At 61.0% G+C, this 17,464-nt stretch overlaps 1 protein-coding gene across 3 annotated transcripts in view; it reads left to right on the forward strand.

Moving 5' to 3' along the window:
* AKT2 (AKT serine/threonine kinase 2) overlaps positions 1 to 16,116 on the forward strand; it is a 37,894-nt gene extending 21,778 nt beyond the window's left edge. For all 3 annotated transcript variants that reach the window (XM_037884347.2, XM_037884348.2, XM_037884349.2), the window contains 9 exons: positions 465 to 596; positions 1,220 to 1,285; positions 1,881 to 1,949; positions 2,837 to 2,959; positions 3,744 to 3,872; positions 4,498 to 4,712; positions 5,246 to 5,333; positions 10,931 to 11,033; positions 11,713 to 16,116. In XM_037884347.2, coding sequence (XP_037740275.1) covers positions 465 to 596; positions 1,220 to 1,285; positions 1,881 to 1,949; positions 2,837 to 2,959; positions 3,744 to 3,872; positions 4,498 to 4,712; positions 5,246 to 5,333; positions 10,931 to 11,033; positions 11,713 to 11,792 — 1,005 coding nt within the window. In that variant the 3' untranslated portion in view covers positions 11,793 to 16,116. The remainder of the gene's footprint in view (positions 1 to 464; positions 597 to 1,219; positions 1,286 to 1,880; positions 1,950 to 2,836; positions 2,960 to 3,743; positions 3,873 to 4,497; positions 4,713 to 5,245; positions 5,334 to 10,930; positions 11,034 to 11,712) is intronic.
* Positions 16,117 to 17,464: the final 1,348 nt, after the last annotated feature.

Genomic DNA, 17,464 nt, shown 5'->3' on the forward strand with positions numbered 1-17,464 from the left:
CAGCACTTGTCTGAAACCGGTTCCCTTCCGTTTTCTCTGGCCAGTCATCTTCTGGGGATCTTCTTCCGTGGGGAGGGGGAAACCATTGACTTGGCCCTGTGATTTCTGCAAGCCCCTCTCCTAGCCACTACATTACATATTTGTCTGGAACAAGAGCCTGCTCCGCAGGGAAGTGGGAGTCATGGTGTTCGAGGTTGGCCGTTGTGCACAGAAGCACACAAGACCGTGGTTTAAATTGCCAGGGTGAAACTGCCCCCCGTGCGCGCCAGAGGGCTGGAGTGGGGCGTAGCTGGGTGTCTTGACCTCATGCTGTTCTTCTACCCAGGCCGGAACCGTTTTTATAACTAGCTACCCCGGCGGGAGAACCCTTCGGTTTTCGATAGGCTCGTTGGTCGGCATTTCCCCACCTTCCAGCCGTCCCATGCCGCAGCGTTAACCCTCCCCCCGTCTGTCTTTCTTCCTAGACCATGAACGATTTCGACTACCTGAAACTCTTGGGGAAAGGCACCTTCGGCAAAGTGATCCTGGTGCGGGAAAAGGCCACTGGGCGCTATTACGCCATGAAGATCCTGCGGAAAGAAGTCATCATCGCAAAGGTACGCGGGGCCGTTCGGGGAGGGAAGGGTCAGCGTGGAGGGGCTTGGGGGCCTGAAACAAGGTGTATTCCAAACCTGCAGGCGTGCTGTTAGGTAACATCATCCTCTGCAGTTTGTGGCTCGCGGTCCGTCTCTCTCCTGTGAGTGTGTGTTTGCCTCTGGGAGCAGGGGCAGAAATTCTCACCTATGCTTCAAAGACTTAGAAATTAGTGTGATCACCCGTTGCCATCCGCCTTCGGCTGTAAGCTGCTTGGGGCAGGGGCTGTCTTTCTGTGTGGGGTTTGTACAGCACCTGGCTCCAGGGGGGCTGCTACATGGCTGGGGTTCCTCAGGAGTAGAGCAATAAATGGGGGGGGTGGGGGGGACCGTGGGCGCTGAGTCAGCAACACACTTAAAGCACCTGCTTCACTTAAAGTTCAGTGGGACTTGAGCATGTTCTCCGGCGCATTGCTGGCCAGCGGTGAGCGTTGTGCCTTGGCCACTGTTCCCCTCGGGCATGAATGCTGCCCCCCCCCGGGCTGGATTCCGGTCCACACCTGCAGCTCGAAGGCCAGCGGCTCGGTGGCGTGGCCGGCTGGCTTTGAGTGCGCGACTGATCTCCTGCAGTGTCTGTCTCCCCGCAGGACGAGGTGGCGCACACGGTTACGGAGAGCAGAGTGCTGCAGAACAGCAGGCATCCCTTCCTGACGGTAAATCCCCCCCGTGGGTCTCCGGGCGGGCAGGGCGGCCGTGCCAGCCAGGGAAGTCCCCGTGGGGTCTCCGGGCGGACAGGGCAGGTGTGCCAGCCGGGGAAGTGGGCTGCTTACATGCCAGCCGAAACCTGAAAGATCCTTCAGACTCAGAGTGTCCCCTCCATCAGCAGTGCAGCAGGTACCCCCTGGGAGGTCTTTAAACGGCGCCCCGAGCTGGGTGTCCGGGTGCAGAGCGCTCATCTCTCGCTTGTCGGCGCCAGGGCAGCTGAGCCTGGCAGGGAGCACGAGCCAGGGCTGCGCAGTGGCTACTGGGCAATGAATGTGCTGAGTGCCCAGCCCCTGCCATTGGCCCCATGCTGGCGCTGCAGCCGAGAAGCCCTGCGCTGGGCAGGACTTGCTCACTCGTCCAGGAGGCCACAGGGCGGGCCGCTCGGCAGCAGCCAGCGGGCTCGGCGTGGGAGACGGGATTCTAGCTCTGCCCTTCCCTGGCGCGGGAGCTGGAGTGACAGCACCATAGCCCCGCTGCCATCTCGGGAAGCGCAGAGCCATGCAGCCGGCGCCCGCCTCTTCTCAGCCGCTCCCTCTCTTGCAGGCACTGAAGTACGCCTTTCAGACGAACGACCGGCTCTGCTTCGTGATGGAGTACGCCAACGGAGGAGAGGTGGGTCCTGCCCGCACGGTGCGCTGGGTGCTGCCCGGCTACCTAGTCCCCAAGTGAAAATCAAACAGCGGCACGGACTGGGGGAGGGGAGACGTCTGAGGCTGGAAATGCGAAGGGGAGAGATTCGGGAGCTGACCCGTTAGCGGGAGCTGCGGAAGAGCCCGTTCTGCCCCCCGCACTGGTGAGGTGGCCTGTGGGCCTGGAGGACGGCATAGGGGGGTGCAGAGGAGACAACGGGAAGATGACCCATGTCTGTGACTGACCCCCCACCCCCCTCTGCGGCAGGACAGAATTTCAACTTGTCCATCATCTCACTTGGGGGCTCTCCAGTCTTACCAGCAGCTTGTGCTGCAGGGAAGTGTCTGCCCCGGCCCCTGGCAGGAGTGTGTTAGCCCTGCCGTAAGGATCTGTGACCCAGCTAGTCAGGACTCCTGGGTTCCCTTTCCAGTCATCTGATTGGCCATCTAGCCGTAAGAACGACATTCTCCCAGCTATGGTGGGGGTGGGATTGTTACCCACCTCCCGTGGGGCGGGTGGCAGGCGTGGCTACGCAGCAGTGACCAGCCTCTCCCAGCCAGCGTTCCCGCTGCCGGCTGTCGGGCACCAGCTGGCCTGCTGCTGTGACTTCCCCCAGCAGGATTCCTGCTGGCCTTGGTAAGGGAAACCCAAGTGTCTTTGAGGGAACCTTTCTGGACTGCCTGGCTCTGGGTACGTTCTCCCCCTCCTGCCCCGGGCCTTCTCCCCGCCTCGGGGGCTGTCAACGTACAGGGCAGTGCGCGTCGGACACACCTGTCGGCGTTCTCGCCGGCGCAGCTGCCAGAGCGCTCGGCCCTCATTTGGCTGCTTTCGGGCACTTATGGCCCCCGCGCTGTTTTCCTTCCCTCCAGCTGTTTTTCCACCTTTCGAGAGAGCGCGTGTTCACGGAGGACCGGGCCCGTTTCTATGGTGCTGAGATAGTGTCCGCGCTGGAGTACCTGCACTCCAGGGACGTGGTCTACAGGGACATCAAGGTAATGTCAGGGCAAACAGCCAGTCCACCCGGGTTCTGGCTAGCTCCCGCCTTCCAGAGGCGCTGAGCGCCTATAGCTGCAGCTGGAGTCGGTGCTCAGAGCCGTTGGGAACCAGGCTCTTGCATTTTAAAAAATGAAACTGAATTCTACGCCCTTGGGTCCCTGTTCCCTCCTTGCTTGGCTCAGCCAGTGAGATGCAGGCAGCTGGTGAGTGTCTCAGCAGCGTCGTGCCCTGGCTGGATTTTGTCACTGCAGGAAGGTGTCTGGAGAACAGGAGGCAAGGGCCCCTTGCTCCTCTCCCTGCTCCTGAGGGCTGGACTCAGCAGAGGCTTGGCCGCAAGCAGCCCCGTTTCTCAGGGCTCCCTCCCAGCCCCCAGTACGGCCTGGTGAGCGCTTGATTCATGGGGAGGGTAGTTTAAAACTTCCTCTTTTACCTAACCCCATGTTCTGGATGATCTGCCCTTGGCTCGCCTTTCTGCCCAGAGGCTGTGCCCACGAGGAGAGGCGGCTTCAGGGTGGGATTCTGGGCTGCTCCTGAATGCAGCCAGACTGCCTGCATCCCTCGCAGGCCGCGTCAGGCCCAGTGCTCTCTCGGGGGTTGACGAGGATTGACTTGCTGTTGATTGTTACCCAGGCCTAATGATGCTGGTGGCATCTTTATGCTTCCCTGGCCCGCCCCGGACTAGCCACTGCGCCCCCTCGAGCCCACAGTCTCGGCTCTGTGTGGACGAGCGAGCGGAATTAACCGGAGCTTTGACCCCCTCGCTCCCTCTCTGCCTTTCAGCTGGAGAACCTGATGCTGGATAAAGACGGTCACATAAAGATCACGGACTTCGGGCTTTGTAAGGAAGGCATAACGGACGGCGCCACCATGAAAACCTTCTGCGGGACGCCGGAGTACCTGGCCCCGGAGGTATTGATTCTTCACTGTTAGGTGTATTACGATAGCACCGCCCCGACCCAGGCCAGGGGCCATTGGGTGGGCAGAGACCGTGCCTGCCCGAAGAGCTCCCAGACCACAGGTGGGGGAGAGAGAGACAGCGAGGGGACGGGACTCGCCCAGCCGGACAGTGACGAGCCTGGGAGCAGAACCTAGGCATCCTGCCGGCCCGGACCCAGTCCCCTGGGCCAGGCCCACAGACGAAGGGTCAATGTCCCGTGGCCAGGAGTGGGGTGTAACAGGAGGTTGTTGGCAGCGCTGAATGCTGCTGTTAGACACACCTCACAAACCAGAGCATCACCCTGACCTCAGGCCAGAGGGCCCCTAGACACGTCCAAGAATCCTTCTGCTGCTCGGCTGGGACGAGGCCCTGGCTGCACCAGAACGGTCCCTTCCACGCCGTTTCTGGCCAGCTTGTTTCCCACTCTAAGGTAGAAACAAAGCTGATGAGGAAAACCCTCTGCCTAGGGGGATTAGTGTGTTTAGAGCTGGGGGCTGGGAGCCAGGACTCCTGGGTTCTCTCCCAGCTCTGGGAGGAGAGGGGGGCTAGTGGCTGGACTCCTCCGCAGCTCACAAGCCCCCCCTTTTCCCCGCACAGGTGCTGGAGGACAATGACTACGGGCGGGCTGTGGACTGGTGGGGGCTGGGTGTCGTCATGTACGAGATGATGTGCGGCCGCCTCCCCTTCTACAACCAGGACCACGAGCGGCTCTTTGAGCTGATCCTCATGGAGGAGATCCGCTTCCCCCGCACCCTGAGCCCCGAGGCCAAGGCCCTGCTGGCCGGGCTGCTCAAGAAGGACCCCAAGCAGAGGTGGGTGGGTGCTGGGCACATGCACCCAGGGGCTGGCTGGGCCCAAGCTGGTCCCATGGCGCCGGCTCTCACTGGCTTCCTTCCGGGGGTGGCAGCTGCTCCACGGCAGGTGCGTCGGTCGCTGTGGAGACGGTCAGGGCTGGGAAAGCACCAGGAGATCCCCCATGGCAGGTGCAGACCAGAGGCGAAGTGTCCTCGGTCTCCTGCCCAGGAGAACCTGGGTTAAAGCTTCTAGGGCCTTCTCTGGGCAGGTCTCTGGCCTGGGTTGGAGGGGGTCAGACCAGCTCATCACAGTGGTCCCCGCTGGCCTCGGACTCTAGGAGTCTAGACGCAGAAGGTCCAGCGGGACCAGGCTGAGGGTCTAGGTAGACGTGCTGGTTTCGGTGTTGCTGATCGATACATGCCAGGATCCTGTGGATTTACAAGGGGCTCCCTGACCTTTGGCACCATCTGACTAAATGGATTTAAAATCGCACCTGGAAACCAGTGCCCTGGAGCGAGGGCCAGGGAGTAAGGATGCTCTGTGTCTCCAGGCTAGGAGGAGGGCCGAACGACGCCAAGGAGGTGATGGAGCACCGCTTCTTCACGGCCATCAACTGGCAAGACGTGGTTCAGAAGAAGGTAAGAAGGGGGAACCCTCTTTGCTGGGGAGGTCCTGGGTTTTTTCTCATCCCCTGAACCACTTGTCTGAAGAGTTCTCAGAACAGCCCGCTGCCCCTGAGTATACATGTGAGGCTGTGCAAAACCCACCCTTCGCTAGCACCTGGTCAGCACAGAGCAGAGCTCATGATACACCCCCGCGTGGGCGGGGGGCGAGGGCCCGGGCCCGTCGCAGAGACGCCCCGCGTGGGCGGGGGGCGAGGGCCCGGGCCCGTCGCAGAGACGCCCCGCGTGGGCGGGGGGCGAGGGCCCGGGCCCGTCGCAGAGACGCCCCGCGGGGGCGGGGGGCGAGGGCCCGGGCCCGTCGCAGAGACGCCCCGCGGGGGCGGGGGGCGAGGGCCCGGGCCCGTCGCAGAGACGCCCCGCGGGGGCGGGGGGCGAGGGCCCGGGCCCGTCGCAGAGACGCCCCGCGGGGGCGGGGGGCGAGGGCCTGGGCCGCTCAGTTGCACGGCTTCTCGTGCCTTAGTTCAGAGCTGCGGTGATCGGTTTGCAGACCCGGGGGAGGAGGGGTTGGAGCTGGGTCTAAAGCCAGCCCTGCTTTTCGCGGGAACCTCCCTTCACATGGCAGGCAGGCGTCGCTGCTCGGCAACCTCTCTTGGGTTGGTCTAGGTGGAGCTGCACGGGATTAGCTCACGGGGTGAGTGGAAATCGACTCAGTCCCTGGGCCGGTTTCAGATGGCGAGCGATGTCGCTTGGTGTAACAGGTTGGCTGACGCTGCCCTTCAGCAGACGTGCGAGCGTCCACGTGGGGCTGTGTCACGGAGTCCCCGGGCGATGCTCTGGAACTGCTCCCCATGAAGCCAGTCAGGACTCTGGGGCAGTCGCCTTTCTGTGAGCAGCCTGTCTTCAGGACACACAGCTCACCCAGCTTCCACCTTCCTGGGTCTGACCTCGGAGCATTCAGCATCCTCTGCCCCTCCGTGCGCTTCCCCCAGCGAGTCCGCTCAGGCAGGGCTCCTGGGGAAGCCAGAGGGTCCTGCACCCCAACTCCGCAGTCAGACGTGACTCTCAGCCAGCCAGTAAAACAGAGGTTTATTAGATGACAGGAACATGGTCTAACACAGAGCTTGCAGGTGCAGAGAACAGGACCCCTCAGCTGGGTCCATTTTGGGGGGCAGTGAGCCAGACAACCACGTCTGCCCTTCACTCCATGTCCCAGCCAGCCCCAAACTGAAAGTCCCTCCAGCCCCTCCTCCTCTGGGCTTTGTTCCTTTCCCGGGCCAGGAGGTCACCTGATTCCTTTGTTCTCCAACCCTTTAGCTCTCACCTTGCAGGGCGGAAGAGCTCAGGCCATCAGTTGCCAGGAAACAGGGTGTCGGCCATTCTCTGTGTCCAGACCCCTGCACACACCTGCCCTCTAGGGCTCTGCAATGATCATACACCCTTCTCCCACCACCTAGATACTTAAGAACTTCATAGGGGAACTGAGTCACCCCCACACTATTCAGAGGAAACATTAAGAACAGTCCCACTTCGTCACATCTCTCCCCCCTTCGAGATCGAACTGAGCGGGGTCACTTTAGCCAGTGACCTGGGGAAGTTCGAAGCCACCAACGTTCCCATGGATGCCCCAGCATCTCTCCCATTCCTTGGTAGGAGTTACACCAGGCCCTTCCAGTTTCACGCCCTCCCTTAGGTCGGGGGTGGTCGATAGCACTCACAGGCCGCATGTGGGAAGGTTTCTGCGGCCCGTGCCCTTTGGCCACCCCAAAACCCCAGGGGGTCAAACTGGGATTGGGTCTTCTCCCCATCAAGCTGGCCAAACACAGCCACTTGGTTATAGGACGGTTTAACTTTCTTAACAGCTTTCACTTCACCTGAGACCTTCTCAAGGCTCTCCACACTGGATCTTTCAACAGGACAGTCAGTGGATCCATTCACAACAGAAAATTTCTGGCTGTTAGGAACTGAAACTGTCTTGATTAAATCACTTTCACACCCTTCAGTGGCAGTAAACTGCTTGCAAAGACTCCATGAGGATTCCTTTCCCTAGGGCTTTTCTATGCAACACTTCACCCCTCACAGAAATTCTGCCCTTACCCTCTTCACCTAGGGCTTGCTCTAGAGGAACACTTTCCTGAGCAACAACAGACTCTTTCTGGGTCTCCCTTACATCCAGAATTACCTCTGGCCCATCCGGCGGATTCCTACACAATCCCCTTTCAGGCAAACTGACAGACTTCCTAGAGAAAAGGTCAGAAGCATTCTCCTTCCCTTTGCCACACACAAGTTCAGGAATCTTTTCCTTCTTGCTACAGGTTTCCACACCCTCAGTAGGTAACACAATCACACACCTTCATGCTCTCCTTGTGCCCTGGCTAGGATCTCACCCTGACTAGACAGAGTTGCGACACCCTTTCCCAACAAAACACTAGCAACAGGCAAAATACAAGCACCAGAATTGTCTGGGCTCTGGGATTTTACATAGACACTAACTGGATGCGACCTAGTTACAGGGCCATTCTCCTGAGCAGACCCAAACTTAGGACCCTTCCCTTCCTGGGCTTTAGCTGAATCCAGAACCAACTCTGAGACAACTGCACTATCCTCAACCGTCACAGGCTGAAAGGCCCCTTCTGTCTGCTCCACAGACAAAGAAGAGCCGGAAACACTTTCTCCTTTCCTAGACACACAGCTTGGGATCTCATTCCCCTTGTCCCAGCACACAAGGCTGGTCACAGACAACTGCTTGGAGATCAGGGTAGCTCCCTCCATAGGCAAGTCAATACCCCTGACAGACACAGGCACGTTTCCTTCACTGTCACAATTCTCCACCCAGCTAACAGGTAAGGTCCAGGGACACTCATCTTCCACTCTCCTCGCCTTCCCACCCTGCTGACTAGACACAGCCATCGGCTCACAAGGCTGCCTAGGCTCATCCAGACTTTCCTTACCAACACCTTGCCACTCCCCACAGATCCCCTGCCCTGCCTGTGTCTCCCCCCACTCAGCTGGGGTCTTATCTTCCCCCTTGCTCAGCACTGCCCTTGCTGTCCCAGTGAGGGTAGGCAGCGAGCTCGCTGCTTTCCTCACAGCATCAGAGCCAGCGTGAGCCCCTTCTCCAGTGTGCAAGGGCGCAGGGAGCATCTCTCTGTCCCACCCAGCCCCAGGGGTCTGGTTACAGGCAGGCAGGTAGCCTGAGCCTAGCCGCTCCTCCCCCCTGCCAGCCAGGTCATCTGCATTTTCACTGACCATTTCCCTCTCCACCGATTGGTTCCCTGGATTCAAATTCAAACCCTTGGCAGTTACAGGAGCAGGGTCTGGATCCTGTCCCAAAGAGACACAGTCACCCCACAACAGGGTCTCGCAGCCGATATCCCGGAGAACCCCAACAACCAGCCAGCCTGACCCCTCCTGGGTCTGCACAGGGATCTGGGCAGTAGGCAGGGCGAGGGGCTTCATCCCTGGGACCCTTACCCAGCTCACACAGCCCCTCAGCATCTGAGGCTGCACCACCCAGGGCCTGACAACAGTTCTCTCTGTCCCAGGATCTCGCCACCCCAGGAATGTCTCCCCATTGACCATCACCTTCCGCTCCCCTTGGGGGTCCGAGGGGCCCGACCCCAGGAAACTCCACACAGACATATAGGTTGGGGTCAGGAGTGGGAGCCCGTCCACCTCCCCATCCATCTGGCTGACGGAGTCTACGGCCTTGGGACCCAGCGAGGGAGCTAGACACCGGGGCTTTTCCGCAGGGTCCCCCTGGTTCAGATCTCCAGCCTGCTCAAAGGCAGTGAGGTGGGCATCCACATCCCCCCACTCCTTAACCAGGGGCAGCAATTTAGTCTCGAGGTTCCCTGCGGAACTGGCCCCCCGGGGTCTATCCCCACTCACCCCTGGGAGGTCCCCTAGGCCTCTCCGCTCCCCCACCACCAGTTCATGCTGCTGCTGCTTCTGCAGCTCTTTCTCGGGCTCTCGCTGTCTCTCACAGTCCTCTTGCTCTCTCGGACTCAGCTCCAACCCATGCATCTCCGATCCCCGGATGGGGAACCCGATCGTGAAGACCCTCGTCTGGTCGGGGACAGGAGTCTTGGGGGATGCCTGGCTACCACTCCAGCTGCTCCCAGATCCTGCGATAGCCCCATTTGGGTCAGGAATCTGTCCCTTAGAGCGGTCCTCCTCCTGCAGCTGCATGATTAACTGTGCCTTGGTGAACTTTCCAATGCTCAACCCTCGCTTTCTGCACCGGGTTACAATGTCCTTCTTAAGGAAACAGTGACAGGCCGTCACTCCGCTCTTCCCACGTTGTTGTGGACTCACAAGCCTGTGTGCTCTCAGCTCCCCACGGTTTCCAGGAAGAACCCCAAGTATGCCAGCTTTTTCGAGGTCACCACCTCTTTGCCAGGGTCGAGCCGCAGACTCCTCCGCCCCTTGGACTGCTCGCTGCAATCCCCAGGGGAACCCTGTTACTGCAAAAGTCCTTCTCTCTCCCAGGGCCAAGCCGCAGGCTCCTCCACCCCTGAGCCTGCTCACTGCAGTCCCCAGGGGGACCCCATTACTGCACAGTCCTTCTCGCTGGTCACACACTCCCAGGGGTTTACCGCCCCCTGAAACCGCTCCTCTCTGAGCCTTCAGCACGCCTGGTCCTCGTCGATCCCCCTTCGTTTTACTGCTCCCCAGTCACTTACTGCAGGAAGCGCCATCCACGGGGTGCAGTACATCCCACCGCTGCCACCAGTGTCACGGAGTCCCCGGGCGATGCTCTGGAACTGCTCCCCATGAAGCCAGTCAGGACTCTGGGGCAGTCGCCTTTCTGTGAGCAGCCTGTCTTCAGGACACACAGCTCACCCAGCTTCCACCTTCCTGGGTCTGACCTCGGAGCATTCAGCATCCTCTGCCCCTCCGTGCGCTTCCCCCAGCGAGTCCGCTCAGGCAGGGCTCCTGGGGAAGCCAGAGGGTCCTGCACCCCAACTTCGCAGTCAGACTTGACTCTCAGCCAGCCAGTAAAACAGAGGTTTATTAGATGACAGGAACATGGTCTAACACAGAGCTTGCAGGTGCAGAGAACAGGACCCCTCAGCTGGGTCCATTTTGGGGGGCAGTGAGCCAGACAACCACGTCTGCCCTTCACTCCATGTCCCAGCCAGCCCCAAACTGAAAGTCCCTCCAGCCCCTCCTCCTCTGGGCTTTGTTCCTTTCCCGGGCCAGGAGGTCACCTGATTCCTTTGTTCTCCAACCCTTTAGCTCTCACCTTGCAGGGCGGAAGAGCTCAGGCCATCAGTTGCCAGGAAACAGGGTGTCGGCCATTCTCTGTGTCCAGACCCCTGCACACACCTGCCCTCTAGGGCTCTGCAATGATCATACACCCTTCTCCCACCACCTAGATACTTAAGAACTTCATAGGGGAACTGAGTCACCCCCACACTATTCAGAGGAAACATTAAGAACAGTCCCACTTCGTCACAGGCTGGTGTGAGCTGAGGTGTAGCTGGGCCCTGGAATGCAGCCGGAGGGATGGTTTCGGTGGCAGGCGCAGACCCAGCCGCGCTGCCGTGCTGGGGAGGGTGGGAGCCAGTGGGCGTTCCCTGTTACCGATGTCAGCCTCTCTTGCTGCACAGCTCGTCCCGCCGTTTAAGCCCCAAGTGACATCTGAGATCGACACACGATACTTTGACGACGAGTTCACAGCGCAGTCGATCACCATCACGCCTCCTGACCGATGTGAGTATGGCTGAGCTGCCTGCGCTGGGCTCTGGGGAGGGGCTGAAATGTGAGGAGCTCCACCCCACCCAGCACAGAAAGCAGGGGAAGCCTGGCTGGTGGCCTAAGCACAGGACCGGGAGCCAGGATTCCTGAGCTCTACCCACTGTCTCATGGCACCGCACTGTGTAGTGAGGACGTCAGCGCTGCCCTAGGGTCAGAGCGCACGGGGCTGTACGTGGCGTGTCTGATATCCGTGGAGGGATGTCGGCTGAAAGACCCCAGGACGCAGGGTTTGATCACGCACTCTGGAAGCACTCACAAGGACCAGCCCAGATCCAGGGCCTTGTATTGTCGTGTGCTGCTCAGACACACGGCGAGAGCCGCTTGCGGAGGGAGAAGGGAACGGTGGTCCCCAGTGTAGACTGGGACCCAGCCTGGGAGCTGGGAGTTGGGAGCAGGCCTCCGCGGTTCCAGCCCACCGGGCCCCTGGTTTTCTCTTGGTGGGAAGGAGGCAGAGAGAAAAACCACGTAGCCCAACTCCTGGGCATCTTGAGTTGCACAGGCTCTCTGGAGGCGATTTGTGGAAGCATCCAAGGGGTTTAGGAGCATGAGTCCTGTTGAAGGCCACCTGTGCTCCCAACTCCCTGTGGTGCTTGGAGACCCCCCCCCCATAAGCCGCTTCTCTCTCTGTCTGCAGATGACAGCATGGACTCCCTGGAGGCCGATCAGCGGACGCACTTCCCCCAGTTCTCCTACTCCGCCAGCATCCGAGAATAGGCGGTGGCAGGCAGAGACTTGGGCTCCGAGCACGGGAGAACTTGTTGGTTTTGTTCCTTGGATTTCTCTCCAGCAATCTGGTCACACACTAGCCCGGCCCCCGGAGGCTGCAGGGCAGCCGCCCCAGCTGTTTGAAACTCAGCCAGGTTGGCATCACACCACCAGGCGAGCGGGGAGACGCTAGGTCCCCGTTTGGAGCTGCGTGGAAAGGAAGGAATTGCTCTTGCTCCGTGGCTCTGAGCAGCTCCAAGCCCTGGCTGGTTCAGTACCATGGGGTTGCTTTTATTTTTAAACTCCTAGAAGTGCTTACAGCTTTTAAAGACACGCCACCCCACGAGACAGCCCCTCTCTCAGCCTTCCTCCAGCGTCCAAGGGCCCAGCGGGCCGGGTTGTCAGCTAGCCATAACCTAAAAAACAAAGACCAGGAGAGAGGTTCTTGGAGAGGAATCCTGTGGAATCGAAACTGACTTGCAAGGAATGACGCCCGTTCTGTCCAGAGATTTCTGTTGGTCACGGAGAGCGACGCCGTGTGGACGTGACGTAAGACGCCACTCGGAATCTCCGCTGGGACGCACAGTAAACCCTCCGAGCAGGCCGAGAGCCCGGCGGGTTGGCCCTCAGCCCGAGGGCTGCTGTTTACTTCATTGCTCCGGTGCAGCGAGGAACACTGGCTCGCCAGCCCCAGGGTTGGGTTCCTGGTTCCTGTTTTCTCTTCTGCCAGTTACATCTTTGCAGCCCTTCCTTACACCTGCTGGGAAAGGGGCACCAGCTGGAGCCATGTGGATCTCTGCGGGCAGGCGGGGGGAGGGAGTCTGGTGGGCACTTGGAGATTCAGCAGGGCTCCCACGGCACAAGAGCACTAAGGAAGAAGCCGGCCCTTTCCATGGGGAAGTGGCGTGTCAGGAAGGGAGGGGGTTCTTGCCGGAGGAAAGCCAACCCCAGCCCACGGCGGTACCTGTGTCCGACGCGCACGGTTGTAAAAGCAATAATGTTTTTCTTCAAAGCTGCCTTAAAGCCAGAAGTCGGCGCGCTCGGTGCTGCGGTCCCTTCACACCCTGTGACACAGAACGACCAGGCAGCTAATAAACGCTGCAGCGCTCGGCCGGAGACGCACCTTCCTCCGCAGCTCCTGTGAGCCCCTCGCCCGCCGGCTCAGCCCCCAGACTTCGAGCTAATCTTTTCCCACAGCACACGCCAAAGGCCCCATTTCCCCATTCGGACGCACCGTGGGCTGTCATGGACACTGCCGAGGGGCTGGGGAGCGCCGCTCCACCCGTCCCACCCAGCGCCAGCGGCTGGGCGGAGTGCATCGGGCAGCGGAGACTGGCCAGAGAAAGTTACGAGTCGCGGGAGCTGAGCGCTCTTTCCCCATTGTCACTAAGCTGCCGGACCGTGTGTGTCAGACTCAAATGCTCTGAAACCATCTGCAGCTTTGAGGGGCAGGGGGAGCAGCTGCCTTCTGCTCCTGCCGGCATCCCAGAGCCACAGCGGGTCTCCCTGCCCAGCGTCTCTGAGCTACGCCTGGGCCGGAAATCGCAACCCCTAGCCCAGTGGCAGAGAGCCATCCGAGCTGCATGGCCTTGGGGCTGCCGATGCACCTGGGGTGCAGGTTACAGCCACGTTGTGCAGGTGAGGCGACCTCAGGGTGCGTGGTGGGGGGACCCCGACTCCGGGGGGTCTGCAGCCGCTTGGACCGAGAGCCTGGCCCGGCAATTTTTCAGTTAGACACGTTTTGATGGGATATTCTCGCCTGCTCTGGTGCCCAAGCTGGGCTGCGTCCCTGGCGTGTGGGGTCTCTTTCCCCAAGATTTTTACTTAGGTCAGCCAGTTAGCCGTTAATTCTAGGGGTTCGTTCCCCATGGTGCCGTTCCCTTGCAGGCAATGGACGCACTGGTGAATGGCTGACGGCCAGGACATCACGTGGCCTCGTGTTTTGGTATTTAGCCGATTATGCCTGATTTGAGGGATGGGGGGCCAGGGCTCTCGGTACAGATGCCCCAAGTACGCAGCTTAGCTCTTCCTGCTGTGCAAGGTCAGGCCCCGGGATTGCCGCCTCGGAGCTCGGCATGCTTGCCAGCTCCTAATTTTTAAGCTCTTGAGTAGTTCTGCCGCCGTTACCAGTGTCTGAGCTAGCGCCCATCTGGGTCCCGGTCCTCTCCAGCTGCTCCTCACCGAAGTCTCTGAATTTCTCAGGGAGGGCGGAAGCCTCGTCCCAAGAGCCGCAGCCGGCCGTGCAGCCTGGCTGGGATTTGGGAGAGAGACTCCCCACTGCATAGCTGCCACCCCAGACAGGCACCCTCAGCAGGGGGAGCAGGTAGCCGCAGGCCTGAGCCCGGGCTGAGGCTGCGGGATCTGGGGCTACTCAGTGAGGGGGTCCACAGGGCTCATACGCCCCCCTACCCTGCTGCAACTTCCCCTTAACCCTCCCGTCCCTGGCTGTGGCGCCCGCCCGCGGTTAGCTGGGCTGAATTTGAGGCTCAGGCACTTTGCGCTCCGAGCCTGGTGCAGCCTCAGCCCCGAGAGAGGAGGGGGGACGGGTCTCGTGACCTGTCCCAGCCTGTGACGCACCCCTGGCAACACTGGCACGGGGGGTTGGGGCAGGTTTCCCCCGCTCGCTCAGGGTGCGCCCGAGAGTCTTGGCAGCGCTGGTCTGTCTCCTCCCGCAGCCCAGGGCTCTGGCAGGGGACCCGCAGAACGGGAGGTGGCCCCGAGCGGCCAGAGCCGCTGGCTGGAGTTCATCTGGGAACTTCCCTGCAGGGGGGCCCAGGCTGACCGGAGGAGCTGGTGGTGTGCCCTGCCTCCCCTGGAGAGAAGCTCGTCTTCCCCCCTGCGATGGGGTCTGCTCCTGGCCGCAGCTGGGCTTAGGGAGGGGAAAGCAAACGAGTGCCTGGAGAGCGGGGCCCGCCAGGTCAGTGCTGCCCCCGGGGTCCCAGCAGAAGGTTTATCCCCCTTGTACGGCCAGGGACCTGGGAACTCCCCCAGGGTTACACAGCTGCGGAGGAAACCCCCGTCTCCCAGTCCGGTGCCTTTAACCACCAGCCCAGCTCTCCGAACCTCCCTGGGCCTTCCCAGACTGTGTCAGGTCCGTGCACGAGCCCCTCAGTGGGGGCCGGCAATTTCCTCTCTGGAGAAAGGCCATGTGCAGAGCTCAGCTGGCCACTGAGAACCTCCTGGGGCCCCGCATCCGGGGAGCAGCGCGTCAGCCCCACACCGAGCCCACGCAGACCACGGGCTGCTGGTCGGCGGCGCGGCCTGGCTCTCGCCTGGGTGGAGCAGCATTTGTAGATGCTGTCAAAGTGCTTCGTTGCTTGGGCTGTGTATTTCACGCTGCGTTTGTCAGGGAGCCAGGTGGGACCCTAGCAAAGCTTTAATTTAAAACCCACGTGGCCGCCCGGGTTGCCCGTCTGGCCAGATTGCCGGCTCCCCGGGCACGGTGCTGTGGCTTTTTCTCGCAGAGCTTTAGAGCCTTAATGTCCATTTGGCCTTTCGCTTGCTGAGTCGCTGGAATTTCGTGTTGATTCACCTGCTCAGGGGCTGGGCTGCCGAGTCCTTCCCTCCCACCAGCATTACTGGGCTTGCTGCCCATCCAGTGCCCTTCTGTGCCTCACCAAGCGTCCAGGGGTGAACGGCTGCCCCTCCCCGGCTGGCAGGGGCTGTCCCAGGACACGGCTCCCGTTGAGAGCACTTCTCTGCCCTGGTCTGCGGCCAGCCCGGCATCCGCCCAGCTTTGAGGATGGACGAGCAGCCAGCGGGGCAGGAGCTTTCTCGCCCGGTGGGGTGGGAGATTTTACTCTTGTGGCGAAGGGAACCTCCAACGCGATGGGCACCTCAGATGAATGACGCAGACCCTGCAGCTGGTACGCTGGGATCTCGGGCACGGCTCCTGCCAGCGGCCCCCGAGCTGACCTCAGTCCCCAAGCTTGGATTGTGTGAGCTCTGCCGTGGTGCTGGGGCTTGCCTGGCGCGGCGAGCGGCCCGGCCATCTTCCCTTCGCCAGCTCGGAGCGGGGAGGGGTCCAGAAACTTTTCCCCCTTTCTGTAGTTGCTACAGTTGAGGTGCATTTACTTAGACTGACACGTCCTTGTGGGTTTCCCCGACAGCAACGGGGGGACGAACTTCTCCAAAGCTGGAGTTTGAAGCTTTGACCGCACGCGGCCCGGAGGCCGGGCTGTGATACTTGATTCACTCTGTAAGATAGTTTGTGAGTTCTGACTATTCTCGCTTTTCCTAGTTCCTGGAGTGTTTTGGTTCTGTAAATCTGTCCATGGCGCGTCACCTGCGCCCTCGGATTTGTACGGTACAAGCAATAAAATGGTTTTTGGAAGCTTTGGGTCCATGCGTTGTTTCCCCCTTGTCCCCCCAATCCTGTCATTGCAGCCGCCCGGCGCTGGGGTTTGCCCCAGGAATTGCCCTCACTCCGGCCCCGTATCCTGTCGGGTGCGTGTGTCCTGCTGCTTCGGAGAGAGGGGAAATCCTGATGCCCTGCAGGGCCGGGGCAGTGGCCTCCTTTCCTGGGCCGGCGCTGGGAAATCCAGGCTCCAGGGCCCGCTTCTGACGGGTGCTGAGTTCCCAGGGGTCTGGAGGGAAGAGGTGGAGGCTGCGGACTCAGCCCCAGAGAACCAGGGCCGGCTCCCCGTTTCCTTGGGGAGCCCCCCCATGTCTGCAGGAAACTCCCCATGTCCTCTGGGTTCTACGTAGACCTGCCCTGCCTGGGGGCAGCCAGGCCCTCACTCACCCCACAAGCCTGGGTGCGCTCAGCCCCTCGCCAGGTCCCAAGGGAGCCCAGCAGCCGGGGCATGGGGTGGGGCTGGCTCTGGGTGGGGGGTCAGGAGCTGCTCTCAAAGCAACACACGTTCCCGTGAGCCTCTCATGGCCCTATGCTGACAGCGCTGCCCAGACCCCGGCCGAGACCGGGGCCCCGTGGGGCCGGGCGCTGCGCAGCACAAGGAGATGGGTCTGGGCCCCTCCGAGTTCCCAGCCTATATACAAAGAGAGGATCCTTTCCCCATATTACGGAGCAGGAGCGGAGGCTGAGAGAGAGGCAGAGGGAGGCCGTGGCAAAGCAGGGGACATTTCGCAGTGTCCGGTTCCTAGCCCCTGTGCTCCTTGCTTGAACGCCTCTTCCCCACCCCCTCTCACTGCATGTGGGGCTGCCCTGTGGCCCTTTCGTTCCTTTTCTCTGGGCCTCTCAACCCAATGGGGCCTGATCCCCTTCACACACACACCCCCCGTACACACACACGCTGTCACTGCCTCGGGGAATGCAGCTGTCTCTGGGGTGAGCCCTGGGGCAGGGACCCATTGTGCTGCACTGAGATGCAGCCCCCTCTGGGGTGGGGCACAGGGGCTGTTTATACCGGGATCTCTCACCCAGAGCTGCGATGCAGCCACTTCTGGGGTGAAACACTGCAACTGTTCAACAGCAACGTCGAATGGCTACAAGGACGGATCCTGCATCCAGCTGAAGCTGCAGGGGAAATTCAGGGAGGCCGAAGGGAATTAGTGCCCAGGATGGAATTTCGCTTGGACATCAGGTTTTTAACGCCCCCCCTCCAACCCCCTGCCGCCTTTTGGAAAACAAGCCGTGGGATTTGCGGGGGGCAGAAGCAGAGGCAGTTCCGCAGCCGCCCCCCTCCCTGGCCCTCGGTTCTCTCCTGACGCCCCCACAGCAT

Source organism: Chelonia mydas, chromosome 23 (assembly GCF_015237465.2).
Source record: "Chelonia mydas isolate rCheMyd1 chromosome 23, rCheMyd1.pri.v2, whole genome shotgun sequence".
Classification (NCBI taxonomy): Eukaryota; Metazoa; Chordata; order Testudines; family Cheloniidae; genus Chelonia; species Chelonia mydas.